The sequence below is a fragment of the Salvia hispanica genome, chromosome 1 (genome assembly GCF_023119035.1).
Source record: "Salvia hispanica cultivar TCC Black 2014 chromosome 1, UniMelb_Shisp_WGS_1.0, whole genome shotgun sequence".
Lineage (NCBI taxonomy): Eukaryota > Viridiplantae > Streptophyta > Magnoliopsida > Lamiales > Lamiaceae > Salvia > Salvia hispanica.
The window spans coordinates 36,445,982-36,473,584 of NC_062965.1; the positions used below are offsets into that span (position 1 = coordinate 36,445,982).

A 27,603-nucleotide genomic window follows, 5' to 3' on the forward strand; every position below is an offset into this window, starting at 1 on the left:
TAGTACCTTTATTTTAATTGCATTAAGAGTCGAGCGTAATTATAAGCTCCGTTTAGGGTTTTCTTTGTTGGTTCTTTCCCGAGATGAATAGGATTAGGTCGAATCAACCCTAGGGTCCTTAGATCTATAAATAGGGCGTTTTGTCAGAAGGATTTCATTGAAGAAGAATCATATAATTTTGCCCTAATATTCTTGCAAAACAAGTAATCACAAAAACCCTAGACTAGACAGTGCACAACGGGGAAGAACTTCCGCGCACAGCCTCAGCCTATATCCGTCAATTCGCTGCTGGGCGCCGAAAGTTTCGTTTGGTCGCCGAGTGTAGCCGTCGACCACTGTTAAGGGGAAAACACCTTAACAGTAGCAGCCGGCGATTTTCGGTGGCTGGAAAAACCGTCAAGTAGAAGAGTAAGGGGTGCGTGTGTATGAATGTGTCGTTGTGGGTAATTGTCTAGTACTCCATTCGTTCCATATTAATAGAGTCATTTTGTCATTTTGATACGTTCCATAGTAATAGAGTCATTTCCCTTTTTGTAAAAGTCAACACATTTTCCACACATACTCTACTCTCTCTTACTTTTTTCCACTTTATTCTCCATTTACTTAATGTCCTTGCCGAAAAGAAACGTCTCCATTACTATGAAACGGAAGGAGTATGTATTTGGGTGTAATGTGTGTGTTTAGTAGGTACAAAGCTAGAGAGATACTCCCTTCGTCCCACAATAATTGTCATTCTTATTGTGAGCATGAATTTTAAGAAATGTAAAAAAAATGTTGGTTGAAAAAGATAGTGAAATGCGAGACCCATTTTTTTATATTGGTTTTGTAATAAAATGTGAGTGAAGTGAGTTAGTGGAATGTGAGACCTACTTACCATTTATGGTAAAAATGAAGTGTGACAATTATTGTGGGACGGACAAAAATGAAAAAGATTGACAATTATTGTGGGACGAAGGGAGTATTTTAGCGTGTGTGTGTCTGTCGGTACTAGATTGTAGCATGTGTGTGTAGTAGGTTCTAGATTAGTGTAGATATTTATCGAATCCTTCTCTATTTTCTTTTTGGGTAAATTGCCTCTAAAATCATGAACTTTCACAAAAGTTTGGTTTTCCCCGTAAACTTTAAACGTTGCATAAAAAATCATGAACTTTACTCTTGTGTGTCGATTTCTCGAGTCGGGTATTCTGGCTAAGTAGTGTGATGATGTTGGCATTTATGCTGACATGGACGATGATTTGGATGCTGAGTGTGTTTATTCTCATTCCATACATTCACTCTTCTTCACTTCATTTACCCTAACCCTAATTTAAAAAGAAAAAAGAAAGATCTCCTTCCTCACTCCAGCGCCACCACCGCCACCTCCAGCGCCACTGCCGGCCGCCGCTCCGGCGCACCACCTGCTCCTCCCCTTCTTCTCTTTCTTTCCCTCCTTTCTCCCTCTTCTTTCTCTCTCTTTTCCCCTCCTCCCACAGCGGCGGCGCTCCGTCGCCCTCCGTCTGTTCCTCTCGTTGCTCCGTCCCCATCATCCCATCCACCGCCGACCGCCCCAATTCATCTCCCTAGCGGCGGCGGCGGCGCTCCATCGCCCTCTGTCCCTTCCTCTCGTTGCTCCGCCCCCATCATCACCATCCAACGCCGATCGCCCTAATTCGTCTCCCCCTTCCAATTCACGTCCCCAATTCATCTTCGCCATTGTCCCTTCTCTCTCCCTTTGCCTCTCATCTCCAAATTTTTAATTTTTTTTCTCAACGAACACAAAACGACGTCTTTTTGTGTTCTGGCTGCCTAGTCTTGCTTACAGCTGCCACATAGGATAAGTTTATACCGGAAAACTATCGGGTCGGGTCGGATGGAAAATTTGCACAATCCGGTAAAGTTTATGACTTTTTATGCAACATTTAAAGTTTACAGACTATTGTGAAACTTGATGAATTTAGAGGAAATTTAACCTTTCTTTTTCTTATTATGACTATCAAATAAAATCATACAGATATTTTATATTACTCAAACATGTAGCAATTTTCAAACCTCAATCAATGTGTAAAACTAACACACAAAAAGAGCACAATTAGAATTATGAATTACATTAATCAAAATTTCTATTTTTTCTAATTTCCATTCAAATTTCTTATATTTACTAATTTTACCAATAAATCAAATATAAACACTTAAACCTGGTTTAATTTGCTAGGGTGTATCTTCGGTCGAGTAGGACAACCTGTAAAACATTTGGAAATCAGGCCCATTAGTTCCAAACTTTTACAATAAATCAATTGACGATTAAATAATTTTAATTTTTTTTAAATACCCAAAAATATAATAACTTCTTTTTAAAAAAAAGATACAGGGTATTGCATTATCTATCTGCTCCCTAAATGGGTGGTCTATGCGGAGTCCTCCTTAGGAAAAAATCTGCATCTGCATCTGATTCTGTTTACCCTAGTCTGTCACTAAGTACTTAATGGGGCTATATTTGTTTTGATATGTGAGAATGTTGGTGGTAACTATATGCACCTTGAAATGTGATGATGTCTTTGATTTATCTGTCTTGTTGATGATGTTTTGTTGTGTGGATAAGAATGTGACATAAAGTTATAAATGATTGAATGTGTGACTTTGGGTATGTAAATAGAACGTAGACAGATTGTGGGAAGTAATATGCTTGTAAGATATGAATAGATTCTATGATAGAAAGAAATAAAAAAGGGTATGTTGCTGCCACTTTGAAAAGATTAAGAAACACCGAAGTTCTTTGTGCGTCGGTAAAAAAAAGCATGCTTTTGAGAGGAGAGATACTATTTCACCAATCGAGTCACAGGTATCTAACATATTCATACACATATATGGTAGAATCGTAACCATAGAATACGACCCTAATCGAAATGCATACATTTGTCTCATACACTATGGGGATGGTGAGAAGAGATAATAAAAACGCCTTTTTTTATCCTTATGAATCGGACAATACGATGTTATTTCCCTTACTTCTATTAGTCCTATTTACTTTGTGTGAATAAATAATAATTGAGTGAATTCAGAATATATGAAGCTATAAGGTATTATATGATGACGTGACTCGATAATAACAAAAAAGGAATTAATACAAATTGAGAAATGATTAATATAGTTGCAAACAAACCATTGTCTTTTCCAATTGCTACTGGTCTGTCACGCTAACCTCCCCCCCCCCTCCATCCTGCAAGTTTAGTGAATAGAGTTTTTTTTATAAGAGTAGCGCAACAGTTGCATCCTCGATGAGTCACTAGTCGATTATGAAAGTTAAAAAATGGTGGGATGTACGTAAAGTTTAGACAATCTATTTATGGAAGTTAGAAAATGGTGGGATGTATGTAAAGTTTAGACAATCTATTTCCGCTGCAATGTTTAATATATGATAGTTTGCATAATTTATTTTTATTTAAATAAAAATTGTACGAGTACTTGTGACACCAAATAGTGACATTTCTTATTCGGCGGGCTTGCCTATCGAGTAAGGGGTGTTACATCTGTACCCTATTTGATTGAATCCAAACCCAACAAACACACATTTAACAGTATACGGTGAAAGATATAATAAAGTAAGAGAGAGTATTACTTTTTGCCAAAAATAGAAATGACTCAATTAACTTGGAACTTTCTAAAATATAAAAATGACTCAATTATCAAGGAACAGAGTGAGTACTAAATCAATGATATTTTTACATAGTGTTGTTTTAGTTTTACAAGGTCGTGACATGTAGGGGTGTTGAAACGGGTATCCGCACCCGATTTTGCGGGTACCCGACCCCGAGATTTTTAAAAAAATTCTACCCGAAACCCGACGTGTGTGTCTCACATTTTAAAATTGGTCAGTACTTCTATTTTGTACTCCTCCATTCCATTCAAAATGTTCACATTCTTGAGTGACACCTGATTTTAGGTGGAGTCGTTAGGTGGAGAGTAAGTAAAGAGAAAAAGATAGTTGAATATTTTATTAAGGAGAGAAAGATTTATTTCCAAATATAGAAAATGGACATCTTAGGTGGAATAAATTAAAAGGTAAAATAGACATATTGAATGAGACACAGGAAATAATTAAATTTAAAGATTAATTGAAAATTTTAACTCTTTTCCTTTTCAATTCAATTGTGTAAATATTTAATTACTTTATAGCAATTGTAAATATTTACTTTATAAGTAAAAAATTAAGAATGAAAATTGAAAAAAAAATGTCATGGATTGAATGTGTAGTTTAATTCGTATAGGATTTTGTAATTAATTGAAAAATAATTGATTTTTACATGATTTAAGTTTGAGATTGTATGGTTAGAGTTTGCAATTCTAGGATTAGAGTTTGAGGTATTTTAATGGAAATTATATCATTTTGTTTAATACTACTATCTCCATTCCGACTAAGATGACACATTTCTTGGCCGGCACGGGATTTTAGGAGTTATTGGTTAAAGTGTTTAATTGGAGAGAGAAAAGGTGGGTGTAAGTATTATAATAGAGAGAGAAAGAAAGATAAATATTTTAATAGGAGTGATAAAAAGTGGTTGGGTTTATTAATTGGAGAGAGAAAGTTTTCAAGAAAGGAAATGTGTCATCTTAGTTGGGACAAACTAAAAAGGAAAACGTGTCATCTTAAGCGGGACGGAGGGAGTATATATTTTTCTCATATACATATATATTACTAAAATATATTTCTTCCTCTATGATTTAACATTTTAAATTTTATATATTATCTACGTTCGTGTTTTGAGAACTATAAAGAAAAATGAGTGGAAAAAGTTAGTAAAATTTGTCTAATACTTTATATATTAATCATCATCAGAAAAATGAGTGGAAAGAGTTCATATTTCAAAAGCATCATCAGAAAAAATAGAATGGAGTTTTTTAAACCAGCAGAAAAAGAAATCCACTTTGTCATTTAGACAAAAAAAGACTCTGATTCTTAAGAACCCAACGGGCCCTTTCCCCTCGAATCAGACAAACTAAAGAAGGGAATCCCGTTGAGTTCCTACGCTTTCATGTCACAACTCCATTCATCCGATTACTACAGGGATGAACCTAATCCGGAATATGAACCATAAAAGAAAATTCCTACTAAATCGATCTCAAGAATACCAGTTACAGTACCTATTATCCAAAGAGGAATCCTTCCAATAGTATCGGCCATTTACTCTACTTCCCTCCAAATTTCATCAAGTGGTCGTGCTAGAGACATAAACAGTCAGGGATAATTATGAGATCCTTCCGAACGGGCTAAAAGAATGCCTAGAATTGTTAGTTTTTTTCTTTCATTTGCCTAATTGAAAAAATAATTAGAAAATAAACAGCAAGTACAAAAATGAGTAATAACCCCCTGTAGAGACTGGTACGATTCAATTCAACACTTTGTTCATTCGGGTTTGATTATGTCATAGCTCTATAATTCAGGATTAAGTTTATCGTTGGATGAACTGCATTGCTGATATTGACCCCAAAAAAAAGACGGTAGGTACAGCCAGGCCATGAACAGCCAACCATCGTACTGTAAAAATAGGATAGGTTCGGTCTATGTCATTTGATTAGGGCCTCCTAAAACGATCTACTAAATTCATCGAGTTGTTCCAAAGAATCAAAACGGCCAGTTATTAATGGAATTCCTTGTCGGCTCTCTGTGAAATACTTGTTTGGTCGAGGGCTTCCAAATGCATCGTAAGCTAAACCGGTACTGACAAATAACCAACCCGCAATGAATAGGGAAGGTATAATAATGCTATGAATGACCCAATATCGAATACTGGTAATAATATCCGCAAAAGAACGTTCTCCTGTGCTTCCAGACATGCTCAGCTCCACATATTCTTGTACAGTCAAAGGGGATCGATTCCGTAAAAGATGAGATCAGTAAAAGGCAATCACTGAAATGAGATCTTTGTAGGATCGTCAATATTGTACCAAGGACATCTTTAGAGTATACCGAATCAGTATAGCTATGCTTCTTCTGACACAGCAATGCAATTTGAATCAGTATCGAAAGGAAATGCTAAAAGATTTATTTTTTCTTTTCCTTTACCTGTTGATGTAAAATGATGTTGTATTTAATATATATACATAGAATTTGAATGACGGAAGTTAATGAAATGTGGAGTCTAATGACCTAAAGTATAATATGATATAAATATAATTATTCTAGGACGAATCGAAAAACATGAGATAACTATTCACAAACAAAAAGGTACTCCCTTCGTTTCTTAGTAATAGAGACATTTCTTTCCGGCACTGAGATTAAGAAAAACTGTGTTTAGTGAGTTAAGTAAAGAAAAAATAAAGTTGGAAATGAAAAAAATAGAAAGATAGAAAAAGAATAAAGTAAAAGTGGGTAAAATAAGTGTGAAGAAATGTATGCACTTTTAATAAAAATAAAAATAACTTCACTACTATTGCATCCTCTACCACAATTTTTTTCTGCGTCTTGTGACAGACTGTGTGCTGCAAAGGTCAACACCCCTTCCAAGCCTAAGTTGTGAATGCTCAAATTGTTTAAAGGGCAAAACCATAAATTAACAAGGAAGAGCCAGTAGATGGCTTGAGCGTGGTGTGCAAGCGCCGGGGGAGGCGTATGGGGATTAATAAATACGAGGTACAAGCATTGGTCGCTGGGAAGAATAAAAGTGGGAAATGGTGGCCCTACTCCCGTACTCTTGGATTGGACTTTTCTGGAAAGTTTTTCCATTTATTGCTATTTTACCATTTTCCTTTTCTGAGACCAAACCCCTTTCCCTTGCCCATTTCCCACAATAATTCCCCTCCTTCCAAAATTGCCCTTCATCCCTCTATTTATTTACCTATAATAAATTCTATTTTTGTTATTCTCAATAGTTAATCGTAGTTAACGCAATAATAATAATAATAATAATAATAATAATAATAATAATAATAGTAGTATGTGATATGGTTTTCACAATCAATTAAAATGACAACGACAATACCACTGAAAAAGAAGTAGTCGACTTTTGTGTTTTTCGTGTGGTATGGGTTGGGTTCGTAATCATTCATCGTGAAATACCTAATGTGGACATGCGTATGATGTTTGATAATCCCTACAAACATCAATTATTTTTTCTTTTTTTGAAATTGATAATTGTGATGTTTGCCCAATTCGTGAATTTTCCTTCTCATATGAAAGGTTTAGATTTGAATTTGACTTTGTGGTTTCGTTATAAGAATGAGGTTGGGTAAATTTAACTTGGTAGAAATGGGGTGACGTGGAATTTAAATAAACGAAAGTGAATGATAATTAGTGTAGCTAATAAAGGTAATTGAGTAAAAAGTCATCCATCTAATGTTGGTGCTGTCTATTTCCAATTAAGGGCAATATAGAGTGAGGGAGAGAGAGAGGGGAATTGCTTTTCGATTTAGTTAACGTCGGAAAGTTGCGTAAGAAAGAGATGGTTCTTTAATTTCCATTTTTTTTATCTTGTGTAAAATTTAAAAACTTAATCTTTCGATTTTAACTGGAGGACCAATGGGAATTCAAGGTAAAAGAGAGAGAAAAAGAGGAAGTGAGATAGATTTGGAGGGTCAGAATTAAAGTAGTAATAAAGGCGTACAAATCTATAGATACACAGAATGGATACACAAATATAGAGTTTAAAGAAAAGAGAAAGGCTAAATGGAACACCCACAGCAGACATATATAAATAGAAAGAGTTTTAGAAAAGCATCCCTCAAGTATTTATGACTGATTGAATTACATAGCCACCAAAAATAAATTAGAAAAGATTAGTTTGGCAAGTTGAGTATAACTATAGAGAGAGAAAGAAAAACTGGCCTCGTCTATGCAGTATTGGGCATCTAGCTAGACGAGAGAGAGATAGAGAGATCTAGTTGTACAGTTGGAAGTCGGAATTGCAACAACATTTCTTTGCAACCAACAACTTTTTTTTTTTTTTTTCAAGTCTATGGTCCTAGGTTCTTTATGTTGTATCATGGGACAACATAGTCTCCACATTGGAATTTCTTCACTCTACAACAGTTTAGAGAGAGAAAGAGAGACCTTTTTTTATTCTTGATTAGACTGTGGTCATCAAAATTCGGGTTTGGATCCTCTGTTGCGGCTAAAATCTATCGGAGAAATGTGGGATCTCAACGATTCACCGGATCAAAGGCGCGGCGGCGATGAATCGGAGGGCTGCTCCGAGGAAAAGGGAAAGCGCGTGGGATCGGTTTCCAATTCGAGCTCATCGGCGGTGGTGGAGGAGGAGGAGGACGGCGGCGGGGGGAGGTGCTCCTCCCTCGTCACGCGGCAGTTCTTTCCGGGAGCGGCGGAGGAGGATGGTGGGCCCCACGGATTCCCCCGGGCGCACTGGGTCGGGGTAAAATTTTGCCAGTCCGAGCCACAAGGTAGCAATGGAGGCGGAGTTGCGTTGGGGAAGTCGGTGGCGCAGCCAATGAAGAAGAGCCGGCGTGGGCCGAGGTCGCGGAGCTCGCAATACCGCGGCGTCACGTTCTACCGGCGAACCGGCCGCTGGGAATCGCACATATGGTACATATACTAAAATTGGCCTTTTTTCTTTTTTCCTTTGAAATTTCTCATTCATGTACATACACATTTATAGAAATTAATTGACTCAAACAATTGAAATTTCTTCCTTTGGAATCAGGGATTGCGGGAAGCAAGTCTATTTAGGTGGGTTTTTCATTCTAAAATACTGATCATTCTTGATTTTGTGATTAATTTGATGGGTGAAAATTGAATCTTGGATTGCATTAGGTGGATTCGACACAGCCCATGCCGCCGCCCGGTAAGCTGAGCTTTGTACACGTTTGATTAATGCCTACACAAATTAAATTAAATCAATGTATATACATATATATCGCAGTGCATATGATAGAGCAGCCATTAAATTCCGAGGAGTCGAAGCAGACATCAACTTTACCTTAGAGGATTATGAAGACGACTTAAAACAGGTGGGAATTTATCAATTTAACATGAGTCCTAACTGTTTTTATTTAGTAGTATCAATTTATAATAAATGTGAGATTGTGATTTCATAGATGAGCAATCTAACAAAGGAGGAATTTGTGCACGTACTCCGTCGGCAAAGTAGTGGCTTCCCAAGAGGGAGTTCAAAATATAGAGGTGTCACTTTGCACAAATGTGGTAGATGGGAAGCTAGGATGGGCCAATTTCTAGGCAAAAAGTAACAACAATTCTTTTATTTTTCATTTCACCATATTCTTAAATTCATGTTTGTTGTTACCGTGACATGCAGGTACGTTTATTTGGGTCTTTTTGATACTGAAGTCGAAGCTGCAAGGTAGGTTTATGTCCTATAAAATAGTGGTCCGAAATTTAATGTCGTTTTTAAAGATGAATTATTTTTTTTTCTTGTACTAGGGCTTATGATAAAGCCGCCATAAAATGCAATGGCAAGGAAGCTGTTACCAATTTCGATCCCACCATTTATGATGATGAACTCAAATCAGCAGGTATACTACTATTACTATACATTAACTCAGACCGTTGGACAAATAATTTCTTGCAACCACCTAAACATTTGTTGTTTTTTGCGCTGTCAGAATCTTCCAATAATGCATCAGATCACAATCTCGACTTAAGCTTAGGGAATTCTGCTTCACCGCAAACCAACGCGACTGGAACATTGCAACTACACCTACATTCTCCCGAGTCGTTCGCGATCAGCAACGAAGCCCCTCGATACCAAATGTTCAATAGGCCATATGGATACCTCGAGGGCGGGACGAATGAAGGAGGAGGAAGAGTGGTTGGCGAATCGAGAAATGGACAGCAATGGCAAATGAATGAAGCTCAAACAATGTTTGCTAATGCTGCAGCATCATCAGGATTCCCATCAGCTCATCAAAATTGGATTCATAAAAATGGGATCCACCCTCTCATCAGGCCATCTTAGTTTTCTTCAATTCTGATTCAACCATCAGAGAATATCACTATTTTTATCTAAGTCTGTAAAGATTCTTGCTTTTACCCTATTTCCCCCATTTTAACTTTATTTTAACACATTAAATAAAATTTCTAGAGTTAGATTTGACAATTGGATTGATTATTACTCATTTGTACGTGACAACGAAATGTTTGAATCAAATATGTGACGCGCAAAGGTAGTTGTCTTGACTTTTCAAATTATGATAGAGATTGTCAAATTATAAGAAATTAAGATTTCGTTTCAATCAGTGCACTGCACGGGGGAAATTCCTAAAGAGGTAAATAATTCACCTAAAGAAGATAATTTTAGTACTTTATAATTGGGCATCAACTTGACATTTTATCATTAATTAAAAGGTGATATTGAAAGCACCTTTTACTTTTCTTTATACTAACTCCTTGCCTAAAACAAAATATCCTATGATGTTGTAGGATGCAAATAAAAAGAATGTAAGAAACTAGAAAGAAAAAAAAAGTGGGAAATATGAGTGATGAATTGTCAACATCGTTGGTGTCCTTCGAATCAGTTCTCAAGAGCAAAAGCAATTCATACAGACAATTGCTATTATGGTGAGAGGGACTTAACCTAACTCTACTCGAGCTTGCAACCACCCCCACCCACAACACTCACACACCTTCATTTGGCCTTGTTATAATATTAGTATTATTCTACTATTCCGCGTTGCTACAGTACTCCCTCCGTCCCGGAGTATTAGACTCACTTCTTTTGGGCACATGATTTAAGGAATTGATATTTAAATAGTTAAAGTGGAGAGAGTAAAGTATGAGAGATGGAAAAAGTAGGGGAGAAAAGAGAGAAAAAAGTAGGTGGAGAATAAAATAAGATAGATGTTTTTTGCTAAAAAAGGAAATGAGTCTAATATGTTGGGACATCCCAAAAGGGAAAGTTGGTCTAATACCTTGGACGGATGGAGTAGTATTTGTTACTATAGTCGTATTAATTTCTACTTGTAAAGGATGGATTATATTGTTTTAAATTATTCGTTTCATTCCGAGGTGGATATTCCCTCCGTTCCTTGTTAACAGATGCGTTTCTTTTCAGTACGGAGTTTAAGAACAATGTTAAGTGGATAGTGAATAAAGTAATAGAGAATAAAATAAAAAAGATGAAGAGAGATGAATACTTCCTGCTAAGTAGTAAAATGACTCTATTAATATAGAATGAAAGGAGTACTGCAATTTTTTCTGCAAAAATAACCCGGTTGTCGGTCATAATTTATTTTTTATTCAATTTTGTTACTCCATCTTTAATTGGTCTCCTACTTTATGATTTCTCTGTTTAATTCTTTAAAGATTATTTTTAAAATTATGTGTCAAAATAAAATGAATCACTTTAAGTCGAGGCCGGTGGAATAATAACATTGGAAATAATATTCTTCTACATCATAAATATAGATGTAGATTATGTGTACTTTGTAATACGAGACTAAAAGATGTAGTACAAATATTTAAAAAATGATCAACTTGTACGAAGGTAAGGAGGAGACCTACTTTATCCTAGGCATCCACGACAAACAAATTTCTCTACACTACGAGGTTTATCTTTGATGCTTTACTACTAATTAATAAAATAATATGCATTGCATCCAGATATGCAACCTTGTTTATCCCCACTAAATTTTATATATAGGTTGGGTACAAAAAACATTAAAATATATGTGCAAATTTCGTCACCTGTGACGTCATCATCGATTATATTATCTACTGATTACCTTCAATATTTGGTCATGTTGCTAATAATTTATTTGCACAATTATTTGTTAACAGCACCTTGTCGTGCGTAGAAGAGTCGAGAGTACCTCGATTAATTATATGATTATAAAATTAAGATGGAAAAAGGTCAAGAATCATCCCTCTTTATTTTATTTTATTCAATTTAAATTTTTTCTTTCGCATTTTTTATTTTTTTTTACTGTACTAGGAGGCCAGTTGAAAACTAGGTCGGTTTACATTTTACAATCATATTTTATCGCTTGTTATTTAAGGTTTTGTTCGATCCACACGTCACCTCAGGTGGTCCAATGCTTTCACATTACATTGTACTAGTACTATATTTTATTTTCTTATTAGAAAGATGACATTTTCTTTTATTCCTTTTCTCATCCTGCTGTTTCTACCTAAAATTGTTATTTTCATACCAATCGATGATGTTGTTTCCGAGATTTTTGTACTCCTATATTGATTTGATGTTAATGACACTTTGGTTAAGGAACCAAAAATTAAGGATAACATGCGATAGTTAAGGTGCACATATACGATAATAATGGTTTTGTTTAAAAGAAAAGATTCTGCATGGTCAATTTCAGTACTATTTTCACATTTTACTGTGTGAAACTTGATATGATAAAATACATATTAATTCCATTCGTGAAAAAGTCTTATTTATCATTTTGAGATGTCTAAAAAAATAGTCTCATATCTAAAAGCGAAAAATTTCTTTTCATATTTTACTTACCTTTTGTATATCCTCTCTTATTTTTTCTATTTTTTATCTTTTTCTCTTACTTTATCAATTTATCAGTAAAACTTGTACTATTCACAAATGAGATTATTTTTTTGTGGTCGGAGAGAGTATATTCTTTATAAATTAAATCATGAATATGCAGTCAAACCTCCTAAATTAAATATGAGCACAACGAGTGGCTCCCATACGAGCCTTCTCACCCCTTTCGACCAGTATTTGATGCACCTACAAAATTTGGATAGTATAAATCATTAAAATTTATAAATAATTATTAATCTTGTAAAATGTCGTTTGATAAGTCGATTAAAGAATTCAATGAGTTGAAAAATGAAGAAAGGATATATAAAACTCATGATAAAATCAATATTTAAAAGGTTTGTCTTTTTATTTCAACAATGAGCCTTTATATAGGCAAATATAATCCTAAACTTATGCAAAAATAAAACGTAAAGGGAACCTAGTTGATTGAAAGAAAAAATGTTAAAGCCAAATAAACTTAGTTAATAACTTACCATCTAGTACTTATTTAAATTACTAGAAATGCAAATAAATATAAAATCACAATTCTCCATGTATGCATCATTTCCCATTTCTTTAAAATGATTTGTCCTAAAAAAAATCCTGAATAGATTTTCATTGTCGCAACTAAAATACTTCTACATAGTCCAACTTAGTAGCTTGTCTTGTTACGACCCTATAACATGCAAGTTAAGTACCTATGCACTCTTTCCTTTTTAGTCTGTCCCACAAAAATATGCACTTTTTAATTTTGGAAACTCTTTTCTCGCTAATGAGGTGAGACTCATTCTCTGCTAACAATACTTTAATTACTTTTTCTCTCTACCTCTCTCTTACTTTACCAATTTTACATAAAACTCATGCCGAACTCAAAGTGCATATTCTTTTGGAACGGAGGGAGTATAACTTTGGCAGCCAAAACTATCCCATTCGTATGGTACTTGAACCATTTGGACAACTTATGAAACCACTCCTCTTAGTTCTTCCCATTTTTCCACTCCATATCTCGAACACTAGTATTGAGATCAGCAAAGTCTTGAATGACATATTTTGGTGTCTTTGTTCGCTTCATGGAAGTAAGAATCAAAACAGTTTCAACGTGAGTAGAATTGGAAGTTTCGTTGTTGGTGCCAAAATAAGGACCGAAGATTGTATCTCTAGCGTGGATATTGACTCTGAAAATCGATGTGTACTCAAACTTTAGAGTATTCTCCTTCATTATCCTCTTCTGATTGTCCATTTGCTTCAACGATTGTATGTTGTAACTCTTTACTCCCTCCGTCGCATAAGAATATGCACTCTTTCCTTTTTAGTCTGCCCACAAGAATATGCATTTTCTAATTTTGGAAAGTCTTTTCTTTATAATGAGGTGGGACTCATTCTCCTACTTTACCAATTTTACATTAAAACCATGCCAAACCCAAAGTGCGTATTCTTTGAGGACGAAGGGAGTACTATTCTTCATCTTATGATCCTTTGCAACTTGGACTTGTATTTGCATTTGTCGTCTTCCTTTATATTGATTTGCACATATATACTTTTGATCTTCACATACTTCTTGAGGCTGGAATGGAGTAAGAAAAACCTTCTTTTGTGAACCACCTTCTGTTTTTCACCTAATAAAATATGTGTTGACTATAAAGGAAAAACAACACACAATACCTCTTCCTCATACGTACCAAAGCGAATAGGTACCATCACCATTGTAGCAACAATCTCATAGCTCCTTTCATGAGACGTTTATTCAGCTTGCTCCACGAGAGATAGTCCTAGCTTTTCAAACAACAATATCACTAACCGCATTAGCTAGCATTTCTCCATTGATGTCCACACTATAAATATATCTTTAACATAATTACGTGTGGACAACACATTCTCTCTCTTCCAAGTATCATACTCCTGAATTTTCTATCTCAAAAATCTTCTATAAAAATTTTTAGGTATAATGTTAACATGCAAAAATAATTTGCCTAACAAGGACAAAAAAAACGTTGGGTTTTTTCTTTCATATAAGAACTTGTAAATAACAAAAAAAAAATCACCAAAAAAAAATCAAAAAGTACAAAAAGAATTATCATTAGTTTTATTTTATAAAACTTTATAATCTCAAAAAAAAAATGAAAAAATTGTTTAAAAATTCACCTGACGCCAAGATATGATAGAGTAGAAAATAGCGGTTAAGGGCGAGGGAGAATGAATCTTCTCGCGTTTAATGAGAATGAAGGTGAGGGACTGAGGGGTATATGTTTCCCTATGGGCCGGGTCAAATGGGCCTATAAAAGGTGGTCCGCCATATTTTATTTCTGTTGGGCCGTGCCTATGTTATTTAATGGAATAAATTCTTTTGGTTGGGCTAGTCCTTTTTAACTACTTGTGGTTAGAATATTTAGAATGAGTTAACGAACTTATTTTAAGTGGTGCAATCTTTATTGAAGTTTGTTGGGCTCTATTTTCTCATCAACTACGTGATTAAATATTTGAATTATGTTATGATCAATTGATTTTCAAGTAACTAAATCTCTCTATTTAGTTCAAGATTAGAATAATAAACCCCTTCATTTAGTTAATCTCAAATCATGTAAATCTCTCTATTTAATTAATTCAACATGATTAAATTCTTGGATTTAATTATGTAATCAATTTTCTTATTAGTTAATTACAAGCAATTAAATCTTTTGATTTAATTTAAGTAATTTGATCTTCTAATTCAATTAAATCTAAATTAATATAGAATTCACTGGTATAGAACTATGATGTGTATCCCTAGGACACGTGCATATCTTTTCAAAGCTAAGTACCTTAATATTTTCTCCGTACCAGTTAAATTGAGTTGTATTCTTTTTTGGAATGTTCTAACTAAGTTGAGTTATTTTCTTTTTTGACAAAAAATAAAACATCCAATCACTCTTACTTTATTCTATCACCTACATTATTCTCTCATTATCTGTCTTACTTTATTCATCATCTCTCCTACTTTTCAATACAATTTCTTAAAACTGTGTCCAAAAGTTTTGATTCAACTTAATTGGGATTGGGGGATTATCATTTACCTATCAAAAAGTCGATTTTGAATAAAAATTTATTTTTAATTATTAAAAATATTAACAAAATAGAAAATCATAGCAATTCAATGAAGAATATTACTCCCTCCATTTCATGTTAATAGAGTCATTTTTCTATTTTAGGAAGTTCCAACATAATTTAGTCATTTCTATTTTGGCAAAAAGTAATCATCCCTCCTATTTTATTCTCTCTTCGCTCTCTTACTTTATTCAGCATCCGCTTAACGCACTATTGCTAAATTCTGTGATGAAAAGAAATGCCTTTTATAAACAAGGAACGGATGGAGTACATAGTAGGCAGGGGCAGAGCCACAGTGGGGCCAGGGGGGGCCTGGCCCCTGGGCCACTCAGCCATTTGGATTATTAGTATATACATTATATGTATGCAATTTAATGGATATAATATCTTAGATCAGTTGGTTTGTGTGGCAGCCTCTCTTGCTCAATGTGAGCAATGTGACGAGTGCAATTCCCAGCGGGAGCAGCGTTCTTCTTTTCTTCTATTTTGGATTCATTTTTGTTTCATTATATTCATAATAATAGTAAAATTGATTTTATTCTGGTACTAGTTCATTTACCTTTTTTTCTCAAATTATTATTTTTGATTCTCTCACACTCATTCTTTCTTCTATTTTGGATTCATTTATGTTTCATTATATTCATATTAAATAGATTTATAATATTAGTAAAATTGATTTTATTCTTGTACTAGTTCATTTACCTTTTTTTCTCAAATTGTTATTTTTGAATCTCTCACACTCATTTACTCCTACACTGATTTTATGCTTGTAATTCATTTACTTTTATAATTGTAGTAAAATTGATTTTATGCTTAAATATATTTTATGGTTTTCTCATTAGTGACTTCTCTGATTTTTTTACCAGTAATTTTGTATGAATCATTTTAAATTGTAATCATAAAAAATGATTTTTTTAATTAAAAATAGAAAATAATTCTTTGATTCCATAATAGTTTAAAATATTATATAATAATATTTGTAATTGATGTCCTTTATTAAAAAAAATCTGGAAAAGAGAATAACTCTTTGATCTAATTAATATGTAAATATATCATATTATTAGTAAAATTGGTGCTATACTCTAAAAATCTGTTCAGTAATTAATTTTCTCATCATTCGTTCTAACATGTGGCTTTTTATAATGATCACGTCCGAGTTATTTCCGTGTAATTAGCACTAAATGCACTCAGCAAATTTTAATGGTATTTGGACCCCCCACTACTGAAATTCTGGCTCCGCCACTAGTAGTAGGTCGTACTACTATTGCTAGTTTAGGGTATTTTGGTCTCAGACAGTGGCGGAACCAGCATAGGCCAAGCCACCGCGCCAGCGGGGGCTTGGCTGGTTCCAGACCACTGTTATCACCGGATTTTTGGGGCGCTAGGGCGCTGGGGCGTTGCACCGATTTGCAGAATCTGCCGTTTGAGAGAAACAAGATGAACAGTGTGTTTGTTATTGGGCTTTTAGTAAAATAATAATAGACCTATAGCCCATTAGCATTTAGTATTTAATATATATGTCTCGAGTCACTCGCTATTAATACTATTTGAATTAATGTTGCAGCCTATTTTCATTAATTCTCATGTAAAAGTTTGAATTTAAAAAAGTAACCAGCCAGTCTAATTCTCTAACTCTAATGTTTTCATGTATCCTTTTTTTTGCCCATATGCCTATAAATTTATATTAATACCTAATTTAAAATTTTATGCGTTGTATATAAAAAATTTAATAGTAGTATAATAAATTTATGTATTTGTTATACGTATTGTTAGATTTTGTTTTCTTTGTTTTTAGTATTAATTGCTAATGAGTGCTACAATATTATACTAACTTCGTCCCCCAAATATTGATACATTTTGATCCGGCACGAGTTTTAAGAAATGTAATGGAAAGTGAGTTGAAAAAGTTGGTGGGATGTTGGTCCTACTTTTAAAGTATTAGTTTTATAATAAAATGTGAGTAGGAATGAGTTAGTGGAATATGAGGTTCAATACCAAAAATAGTAAAAAGTGAAGTGTATCAAACTTTCAGGGATAGAACGAAATGGTAAACTGTGTCAAACTTTCAGGGATGGAGGTAGTATGTATGTTCATTGCAATCTTTAAACTCAAAATTTTCATTAATACTTTTATAGGATAAATGAGTAAATAATTTTTATAATTTATATGAATAGTAATATTAAAAAAATTATGCCAAAAAAGTGTCCTAAAGTTTTTTGGGATATGGTTTCACAAAGAGAAAATAGTTCCGTTTCAACTTTTGTTCAGATATTATATATAAAATTGAATATTTTAGACGTTTTCTTTTTTAAAAAAAAATAAGCACCGGCTTATTCCAAATTTTGATTGCGCCCCTGTTCTCAGATCAAATAGTTTATGTTGTTTGAACATATAAAATATGTGGGCCGCATCATGAAATTAGTCTTTGAGCGGAGGTCATGTCAATTAATTTAGTAAAACATCGCTGTCATAGACTCGAAAATCGTTTTTATAGTGAAAAATATGATCTACATGTCTAAGGAAAAATGATACTCCCTCCGTCCCGGAGTATTAGACTCACTTCTTTTGGACACATGATTTAAGGAAGTGATATTTAAATAGTTAAAGTGGAGAGAGTAAAGTATGAGAGAGGGAAAAAGTAGGGGAGAGAAGAGAGAAAAAAGTAGGTGGAGAATAAAATAAGATAGATGCTTTTTGCTAAAAAAGGAAATGAGTCTAATATGTTGGGACATCCCAAAAAGGAAAGTTGGTCTAATACCTTGGGACGGAGGGAGTACTATTTGATGAAGCCAGTTTCATCACAACTGCTGCTTAAAGATTGGCCCTAATTAATCTAAGTCAAACGAAATCAAACACAACGATTTTAATAGTAATATATTCGGCTGCTTAAAGATTGGCCCTAATTAATCTAAGTCAAACGAAATCAAACACAACGATTTTAATAGTAATATATTCGGCTGCCTAAAGATTGGCCCTAATTAATCTAAGTCAAACGAAATCAAACACAACGATTTTAATAGTAATATATTCGCCTTCTTAGACTTAGCTTATAGTAAAGTGTGAAACTAAAATCTCTTTATATGCAATATGTATTGCAATTTGAAAAATATAAATAGAATTGCAATTTGTTTTTAAAAATCTATTCGTAACTCATGAACATTTATTGCGTGATTGTTGATAAACGTATATATATCTAAGAAAATACAAGGGCATCATTAGTAGTAAAATGAATATTGAGCTTGATACATGAATCTAATACTTTATTCGTCCCATAAAAATATAGAAAATTGATATGACACGAGAGTTAAAGTAATATTTATAAAATTAGAAACAAATAGAGAATTATAGTTAAAGTAATGTTAATGGATAGTGAGACCTACATTACTAGTAGTGTATAATGGTGTTATAAATTGCAAATAAGTTATTGTATAGAAGTATTAAATTGATAGTATAATTTTTCAAAATTAAAATGTACATATTTTTATGATATGACGAAAATGGAAAGTCCATATATTTTTTATGGGATTGGGAAGTATAATCTAAAGAAGTTTGAAATTTTTTGTTTTTGTTTTCTGTGATAAAAAATAACTTTATTCTCTTCTTCGCGTGGATAAGAACGGAACTTTAAAAGAAAGTCCATGTGGTGGATCGGTGTGCACTAAACGTAAGTCGACCCAATTCCATAATGTCCAAACCTATCCCCTTGTCGCAATTCACCAATGTTTAATTATTATATAGTGATTGATCAAAATAAAAGAGAAAATAAGAAAGAACACGACATGATTGAGATTGACCCGCCGTGCCGGCTGGGGTTGCAGCCGCCATGGTGCAAAAGCAAAAGCAAGAAAACTCAAAAATTCAAATCTTGATCATTTATTTAAGAACAACAGCCACTTGCACCAAATTGTAGGCCCCAGCTGCTTCCCCTTCCCGCCCCTCCACCACCACCAACCACCACTACCATTAATCATCAACCCTCACATGCTAATTCCTCAATTAATTCTCTACATATTTACATTAATTTTCTTTTACTCAACTAAAACGCCATACACAATAGTACCATAAAAAAATAAATCAAAATCTACCAATAATAATATACAAAAAATTCAAAACATTAAATCTAAACAGATTACTCAACTACGAGGTGCATGTTATCATCACACCCCTTCCCTAAATATTAAAAAAAATATTAAACAAAAGTAATAAAAAAAAAAGTTATTTGTAGTAGTAACAATTACAATTACTATGAGCTATAGTAGTCAAGCTCGGAGTCTTCGGGTTCGGGCTGCTTGTTCAGATCGATCTCTTCATGAAACCAACACGGTTTCAGCGACTGAGGATTGGCGGCGGCGTCGACTCTGGCGCCGACCTCGGCCGCCTTCTTCCTTATTGAGGCGGCGGAGAGGTCGTTGAGGGCGCCGCCGATCGCGGCGATTTGGTCGGGGAAGTTAAGTTTAGCGGTGGGGCCACGGAGGTAGTAGACGGCGGTGTCGTAGGCGCGCGCGGCGGCGACGGCGGTGGAGTAGGAGCCGAGCCAGATTCTAGATCGCTTGTTGGGCTCCCTTATCTCGGCCACCCACTTCCCCCACTTGCGCATCCGGATGCCTTTATACGGCTTCTCGCTCCGCCGCCGGCTCGAGACTCTCGGTGCTCCGCTGCCGCCGCCGCCGTCCATGAGAGAATTATGAGGTTGGTTTGATATGGCTGTTTTTAGTTTTATTCCTCAAAAATCGGTTTCGTGAGGAAAACCAAAAATAATCCACCGACACACAACACTGCCTCTCTATATTTATCTCTCTTCAGCACTCATGCTTTTATAGACTTGTTGCCTATTGGGGCTACATTTGTGCATCAATATATTAAGGGATATTGACGCCTCAGTATCATTAAATTTTAAAAAAGTTAACGTTTTTTTTCACGAATTTTAAAATTGACAAATAATATTTCGAGTTTATTATTTTCCATCAATAAAATAGTTATGACTATATTAATAAATTGAAGAACAAATTTAGAGAGTGTGCTTCAAGAAAAACTACTCTCAAATATTGAAAATCTTGAAACTCTCAAAGTTGTTGTCGAGAAATTACGAAAAAAATATGCATCATGATACTCCATCCGTCCCACAAAGATTGTCCCATTTTGACCGGGCACGGGTTTTAAAAAATGTAATGAAAAGTGAGTTGAAAAAGTTAGTGGAATGTGAGTCCTACTTTTATAGTATATTACTTTTATAATAAATTGTGAGTAGAACTGATTTAGTGAAATATGAGATCAACTGCCAAAAATGATAAAAAGTGAAATGGGACAAACTTTGTGGGGCGGACGGAAATGAAAAAATAGGACAATCTTTGTGGGACGGAGGGAGTATTATTTGCCGGAATTTTTTCATTGGTGGGAAATAACAAACTCAAGGTAAAGTTCGTGATATTATTTTCCAATTTCAAAGTTCGTGGAAAAAACCCAACTTTTTGAAAGTTCCATGATATTAGGTGCCAATATCCCATATATTTATATTTTTGTCCCTCCGTCCCACTTTAGAAGTTTCATTTCACTTCAGAGCGGATTTAAAAAATATAAATAAAAAAGGTGGTGAAAAAGTAGTGGAATATGATCCTTATTTTTTTATATGTTAATTTTATAATAAAATATGAGTGAAGAAAAGTTAATGGAATGTGTGACCTATTACCATGTGTGTTCCAATTCAGATTCCTGAAGTGAGACACCTAAAAATGGTAAATCGATGTTTCTAAAGTGGAATGGAGGGAGTATAAGCTATGACAAATCGTATGGGTTGGATTATAGCTGCGATGCACTAATATCGACATAACTCATTTTAGCCAAAATACGAAATCGACTTGCTATTTCTAAATTCAATACAACTCATATTGATATGGACCCGTTACTAGGACGATATAATAATCCAACATAATAATGATCCAAAACTGATTTACACAATTAAAACATGATATTACATTATTAAACCCGATTTATACAATTTAAACACGATCCACAAAAACTTAGCAAATAAAACTAACACACTATTATTTTATTGAAAGAATAAAAGTAATTACTAACGGGTTTATCCAAACCCAACTCTATCTAAATCTTTTGGATTTCAACGGGTCAACTCGATTAGAACACGAACCTAATAAAGCTTGTTCAAATCCATTAATTTTGTATACGTGTTTATGTCAGATTTTCGTACCGTATCAAAATATATCAACCATAATTTATAGTTTTAATCAAATGAGAATAAAATTAAAATAAGATATGAGAATCATATTAGTAGCTGATTCATTAATATAAGTTTTTGACTATCAATATCACAAAATTCTATAGTTGAAAACTGATAGGAATTCTATATCTTATGATACGAACAAATATTAATGAATCAAACGAATAATATAGCTTTCATTTCTCATTTTAATCACAATCTTAGTAGAATATATAAGACTATATTATATACAGTAGTGAGGCCTTCCTAGCTTGTCCGTTGTTATTTAATTTATTTTACAACATACGAAAAATATAAAGGTTGGCCGCCATGTCCATTTGGTTGCAAGCGCAGATGCCTTTTTCATTTTACTCAAATTGCTCCATCTTTTTCTCCTACTGTTCTCCACTGTTTTGCTTCAACGGAGAAAAGGGGGAATTAAAGGGGGTTACGGCTCCTTTTATTTTTATCAGAGCATTTACGAGAGGAAAGGTAAATGGAGAGGTAAACTAGTATAACTACTATATTTACTTTTTTTTCATGAAAAATCATTCTCGTAGAGGTATTTGAGAAATTATACCTTTTTCTATTTTGAAGAGGTATCTTTACCTCTCCATCAATGGAGATGTAAAATCATATAACCACCATATTTACCTTCTTTTCATAAAAAATCATTCTCCAAGGGGGAAGGTATTTGAGAAGGTATTACACTTTATATTTTTTTACCTTTGATCCTTGGAGTTGATTGATTTGTAAAAAGGTATATTGCACTTTTTGAGAATGTATAAATAGGGCTGGGGAAAAATGTCGAAAAAATGATATATCGCTCGTATCGTATTGAAAAATATCGAAAAATTATCGAATTTTCGATATATCGTAATTTTCGATACGATACGATATGTATCGTAAGTTTTCGATATGATAACGATATGAATTTCCTTATATCGCGATATATCGTTTTATATCGAAAATACGATATATATCGAAAATTTTCGATATATATCGATATTTTATTTTCGATATATATCGAAATTTTCGATATATATCGATATTTATCGATATATCAAATTTCGGTACGATATATCGAAATATCGATACGATAACGATATGAAATGTTTTTTATATCGAAAGTTCGATATATCGAAATTCGATATATCGAAACTTTCGATACGATAACGATATGAAATTCTTTCATATTGATATTTTCGATACGATACACGATACAACGTTTTCGATACAATATATCATATAAACATAATATACCATTTTCATTTACCTTTTCTCCTTGAAGTTGCTCTCATTGGATTAATTGACAAAATATTAGAGGGTTTGAATTTTTGGTATTAATTAGCCATTTAGCCTCTTATCAATAATTATATTTATCTCAAGATTCTCATTTCTTGATTAGTATAATAGATAATGGCGTGTTTAACTTTTTACTCGTTTGGTCCCACTTAAGTTGATACGTATTCTTTTTTAGAATGTTTCAACTAAGTTGAGTCGAATCCTATTTTGCAAAAAAAAAAAAATATCCAAATCACATACAATTTTAAAAAAAAATTACTAGTCAAGCCATACCAAAATGCAATTATGACATGATATGACTAACCAATATTTATTTGACACCTACAAATAAATTTACACCTAAGCCAAGCTTATTTAACATTAACTTTTTTACATATAGGAACATTTTTGGGCTTCCATAATATAATTTGCATCCATAGATAAACATTTTTATATACTTTCTTCATCCGTTATTAGGAGTCCCATTTATGGACGGCACGGGTTTTAAGAAATGTTAAGAAAAGTGGGTGGAAAATAGTTAGTGGAATATGGGTCCCACTTGTATATATTAATTTTAAATGAAATGTGAGTGGAATGAGTTAGTGGAAGGTGGGACCCTATTACCATTTATAGTAAAAGTGAACCGGGACTCTTATTCGCGGACACTAACGTAACCCTATATATATATATATATATATATATATATATATATATATATATAGAGTCCTATTATCCACAAATCCACTCTTAAAGACCGAACCACCGAACCCTATCAAATTAGGGCTTTTAGATCTAGTTTTTTATGGATAAGATACAGAAATTTATAAATTATTTTCGCCTTCATCACGAGCCTATTTTAATTCATCCGAAGGTAAATAAGTCATACTAATATGTTACGAAGATTTAACTTCGTTCCAGAATATATTACTTCATTCTAGTAGGTTTTTACTTCATTCTAATAGGTTTTTACTTCATTCCAGTAGGTTTTTACTTCATTCCAGTACGTAAATGTGGTTTCGCCGTCGCGTGCCGTTCTTTCTCTCTACAATATCTATCACCACCGCCATGGCGCTAATATGGTTTAATAAACACATGGAATAATATTCCTACTCACATTTTATTATAAAACTAATACTTTAAAAGTAGGACCCATATCCCACCAACTTTTTCAACTCACTTTCTATTACATTTTCTTAAAACACGTGTCGGGTCAAAGTATAGCAAATTTTGAGGGACGGAGGTAGTAATAAATTATTGGAATGAAGTATGTGTAGAAGCATTTGAAATCCTACTGGAATGAAGTAAAAATCTTATCCAATGAAGTAATAACGTTCCTGAATGAAGTAATAAACTCACTTGAATAAATTGCATTTTTAAATGTTAATCAAGCAAAAACCCACGTCAATGAATTTGAATGAAACATATGTTGAATCATTTCAAAACCTACTGGAAGCAAGTAAAAACATGTTGTAGTTTCAAGGTATTAGGTACAAAATGAAGTAATAAACCTATACAATGAAGTAAAATGGGCTAGTAATGAAGCAGAAAAATTTTTCACAGCAGCACATCTCATAAAAAAAACTAGATCTAATGGCCCAGATTTGGTCTCTAGTTCGGTCTTTAAAATTGGTTCGACATTGATCACAACTCTCTCTCTCTCTCTATATATATATATATATATATATAGGGATGTACTAATATGCTAACTAATTTTAAAGTGCTAACGTATATCCAATCACGTGCTGCCACGTGGCACGAAAAATGCAATATTATATACAGAAAAATGCAATATGAATTTCGACAGATTGCATTTTTGTTATATGAAGATTGCATTTTTTATTGTTGAGTTTTGCATTTTCGATATTGACTGTTTAATTTGCATTTTATATCTATACGGATTGCATTCATATATGTGAAAATGCAAAACTTAACAATATAAAATGCAATTTTGTGAAAATGCAAAATTTAACAATTAAAAATGCAAATTTCCTATAACTAAAATGCAATCTGCAGAAATGCATGAACAACTTCACAAATGTGTATTGCATTTTTATATATACAATATTGCATTTTTCGTGCCACATGGCAGCACGTGGTTGGATGTATGTTAGCACTCTAATTAAGGATGCGCCCTAGTGCTCTCCTATATATATCTATATAGGTTTGTATTAAAATGACAACACCTCTTAAAGTGACACTGTGACATCACGTATCCAACAATATTATAGACGCTACCCACCGCATTGAAAAGTCTTTTAATGCTATTTATTGCAATATTGACTGCATATTTTTATCTCTTCTTTCGCTATATTTTAGCATGTGAAAGGTTTGTCTAATGTGTTGGTAATGAAAAGTTTTTAACGGCTGCCATAATTATTGAAGTATGTAAATTCTTGTGATAATTGGTGAATTAAATATAATTGAGAGTATGTAAACGATACAACATTTTTATGCCTATTCCTCTACATTCCTCATAACTTTTGCATGCCTAAATATATAAAGAGAGATTCCCCTTGTCCAACAACCAAAGTACATCATGAAAAGCATGTCATTCATGGAGACATTAAGCTGGAAATTTAATCTCAACTTAGGTTATATAATTTATAATCTCAACTTAATCTTTCAAGCTTGCATCGTACGGGCTTAGGGTATAAATAAGTTCTATAAAAATTATGAGTAATTACTCTTTGGTAGTATTTTTGTAATGGGTTTTAATTTCCTATGATTTAACATTAGAAAATTATATTTTGTGATCATTGTTTCATGTTTATTATGTTTCAATGTTGATGTGTATTTATTTACATTTTTTACTTACAATTTTTATATAATGATTTTGTTTCAAATTCCATTTTATTAATTTATAACCTTAAATCAATATTTCAAAATATTTTAATTCGTGCATCGCACAGGTGTAACATTAATTATATAATATACATGAGCTAATTATAAAGCGACGACTAAAAACAGTTTTATCATATTTAATTCCTGTTTGGTAATATTATACTGATTACTTCCACAAACGTAGCAATTAAGAGTAGTACATATTATGTTAAAAATAATTAAACTTAATATTATCAATTGATCACAAAAAATTTAATCCAATTAAAATTATTACTCTTTTTACTATCTTTTTATCTTATCTACTTTATTTTTTTCTCCTACTTTTCAACACAATTTCTTAATTTCCGTGCCTAAAAAGTTTTGATTCAACTTAGTCGGGACAGAAGGGAGTACTAAAATACAAGTGACAATGGTTAAAAATTCACTAACTTCTACAAATTTTTATTTTGGTGAAATTTTATAAATTGGCAAAACAGTTTGTTACGGAATTATTATTATTATTATTATTATTATTATTATTATTATTATTATTAGTATTATTATTATTATTATTATTATTATTATTATTAAAACAGTGTGTTATATTTAACTGTTGTGCACATCAGAACTTCAGATTATATGCAGTGTTGTTGTCATCTAAATAATTTAAACGTGTCTATTTTCAACAAATTGAAAAATGATACTATTATTGTTCCAATAATTTATAAAACACGCATAAAAGACAAACTTTAACCGATGGCTGTAAGGCGGTTTTATGGAAGCAAAATGTACAAGTATAACTATTGGTTTAAAAAATGTTATTGCAGCTTTTTAAAATACAATTAAAAAAAATATTATTAGAAATACCTTGCAAGCTAGCGTATATTTCATACCTAGAATTACCTAATTTTTTTTTTCTTTTTAGTAAGTAATTTATTAATTAATTTCCACATCATTACTTAATAGTTATTAATAATATAATAAAAATAATTAAATGAATTGACATTAAAAAAGATATTTCTATCTAAGAGAGTATTCATTGCTCAAAGTTTTTTTTTCAAGCATTTACAATTTTATTTGATATTTCTTGATTGATCGATTAAAATGACCTTTAGCATTTAAAGTTTTTCTTTTGAACTGTTGATTTAATCGGATAAAAATAACTTTTTAATACTCCCTTCGTCCTGCTTAAGATGACACGTTTTCCTTTTTAGTTTGTCCCAACTAAGATGTCATATTTTCGTTTTTTAGTAACTTTCTCTTTCCAATTAATACACTCAACCAATTTTTCTCACTTCTATTAAAATATTCATCTTTCTTTATCTCTCTACTTTAATATTTACACCCACCTTCTCTCTCTCCAATAAAATACTTTAACCAATAACTCCTAAAATCCCGTGCCGGCTAAGCAATGTGTCATCTTAGCCGGGACGGAGGGAATAGTTAATTGTATTAACCATTAGATCAAAAATTTCCACTGTAATAAGAAAAATGCAATATAAATTAAAAGAAAAACTGCTATGATTGGCACTAATTCCCTCTGATTTTCCCCCCAAAATTTGCTGATTTCCCTCTAAAAAAACTGTGGCTTTATTGTTTATTATATAGATTATATAGATTAGGGAGGCAATATTGTTGTACTCTCTCTCCGCTTCTTCATAGTTGAAGCAAAAAATTTTAGCACGAAATTTAAAAAAGAGATGTTTAGTGTATTAAATAAATAGATTAAAAAGTAAGAGAATGAAAAAGCTAGAGAGAATAAAGTAG

The 27,603-nt window shown here is 33.0% G+C and overlaps 2 protein-coding genes across 2 annotated transcripts; one reads left to right on the forward strand and one right to left on the reverse strand.

Moving 5' to 3' along the window:
- The first annotated feature begins 7,701 nt into the window (after window positions 1-7,701).
- On the forward strand, window positions 7,702-10,043 carry LOC125210521 (floral homeotic protein APETALA 2-like). Its single transcript, XM_048110066.1, has 8 exons — window positions 7,702-8,512; window positions 8,631-8,656; window positions 8,741-8,771; window positions 8,850-8,937; window positions 9,025-9,170; window positions 9,243-9,287; window positions 9,368-9,459; window positions 9,550-10,043. The coding sequence occupies exons 1-8, from the start codon at window positions 8,103-8,105 to the stop codon at window positions 9,900-9,902; spliced, it is 1,191 nt and encodes a 396-aa protein (XP_047966023.1). The 5' UTR covers window positions 7,702-8,102; the 3' UTR covers window positions 9,903-10,043.
- Window positions 10,044-19,485: 9,442 nt separating this feature from the next.
- LOC125207136 (ethylene-responsive transcription factor ERF008-like) lies at window positions 19,486-20,318 on the reverse strand. Its single transcript, XM_048106358.1, has one exon. It carries the CDS (start codon window positions 20,191-20,193, stop codon window positions 19,762-19,764), a length of 432 nt encoding a protein of 143 aa, XP_047962315.1. The 5' UTR covers window positions 20,194-20,318; the 3' UTR covers window positions 19,486-19,761.
- Window positions 20,319-27,603: the final 7,285 nt, after the last annotated feature.

Excerpts from the sequence above, each read along its gene's own strand:
- LOC125210521 (XM_048110066.1), top strand. The coding sequence starts at position 8,103 with ATGTGGGATCTCAACGATTCACCGGATCAAAGGCGCGGCGGCGATGAA. Across the intron at positions 8,938-9,024 it reads ATGAAGACGACTTAAAACAG|ATGAGCAATCTAACAAAGGA; the intron begins GTGGGAATTTAT and ends GTGATTTCATAG. Across the intron at positions 9,171-9,242 it reads GGCCAATTTCTAGGCAAAAA|GTACGTTTATTTGGGTCTTT; the intron begins GTAACAACAATT and ends CGTGACATGCAG.
- LOC125207136 (XM_048106358.1), bottom strand. The coding sequence starts at position 20,193 with ATGGACGGCGGCGGCGGCAGCGGAGCACCGAGAGTCTCGAGCCGGCGG.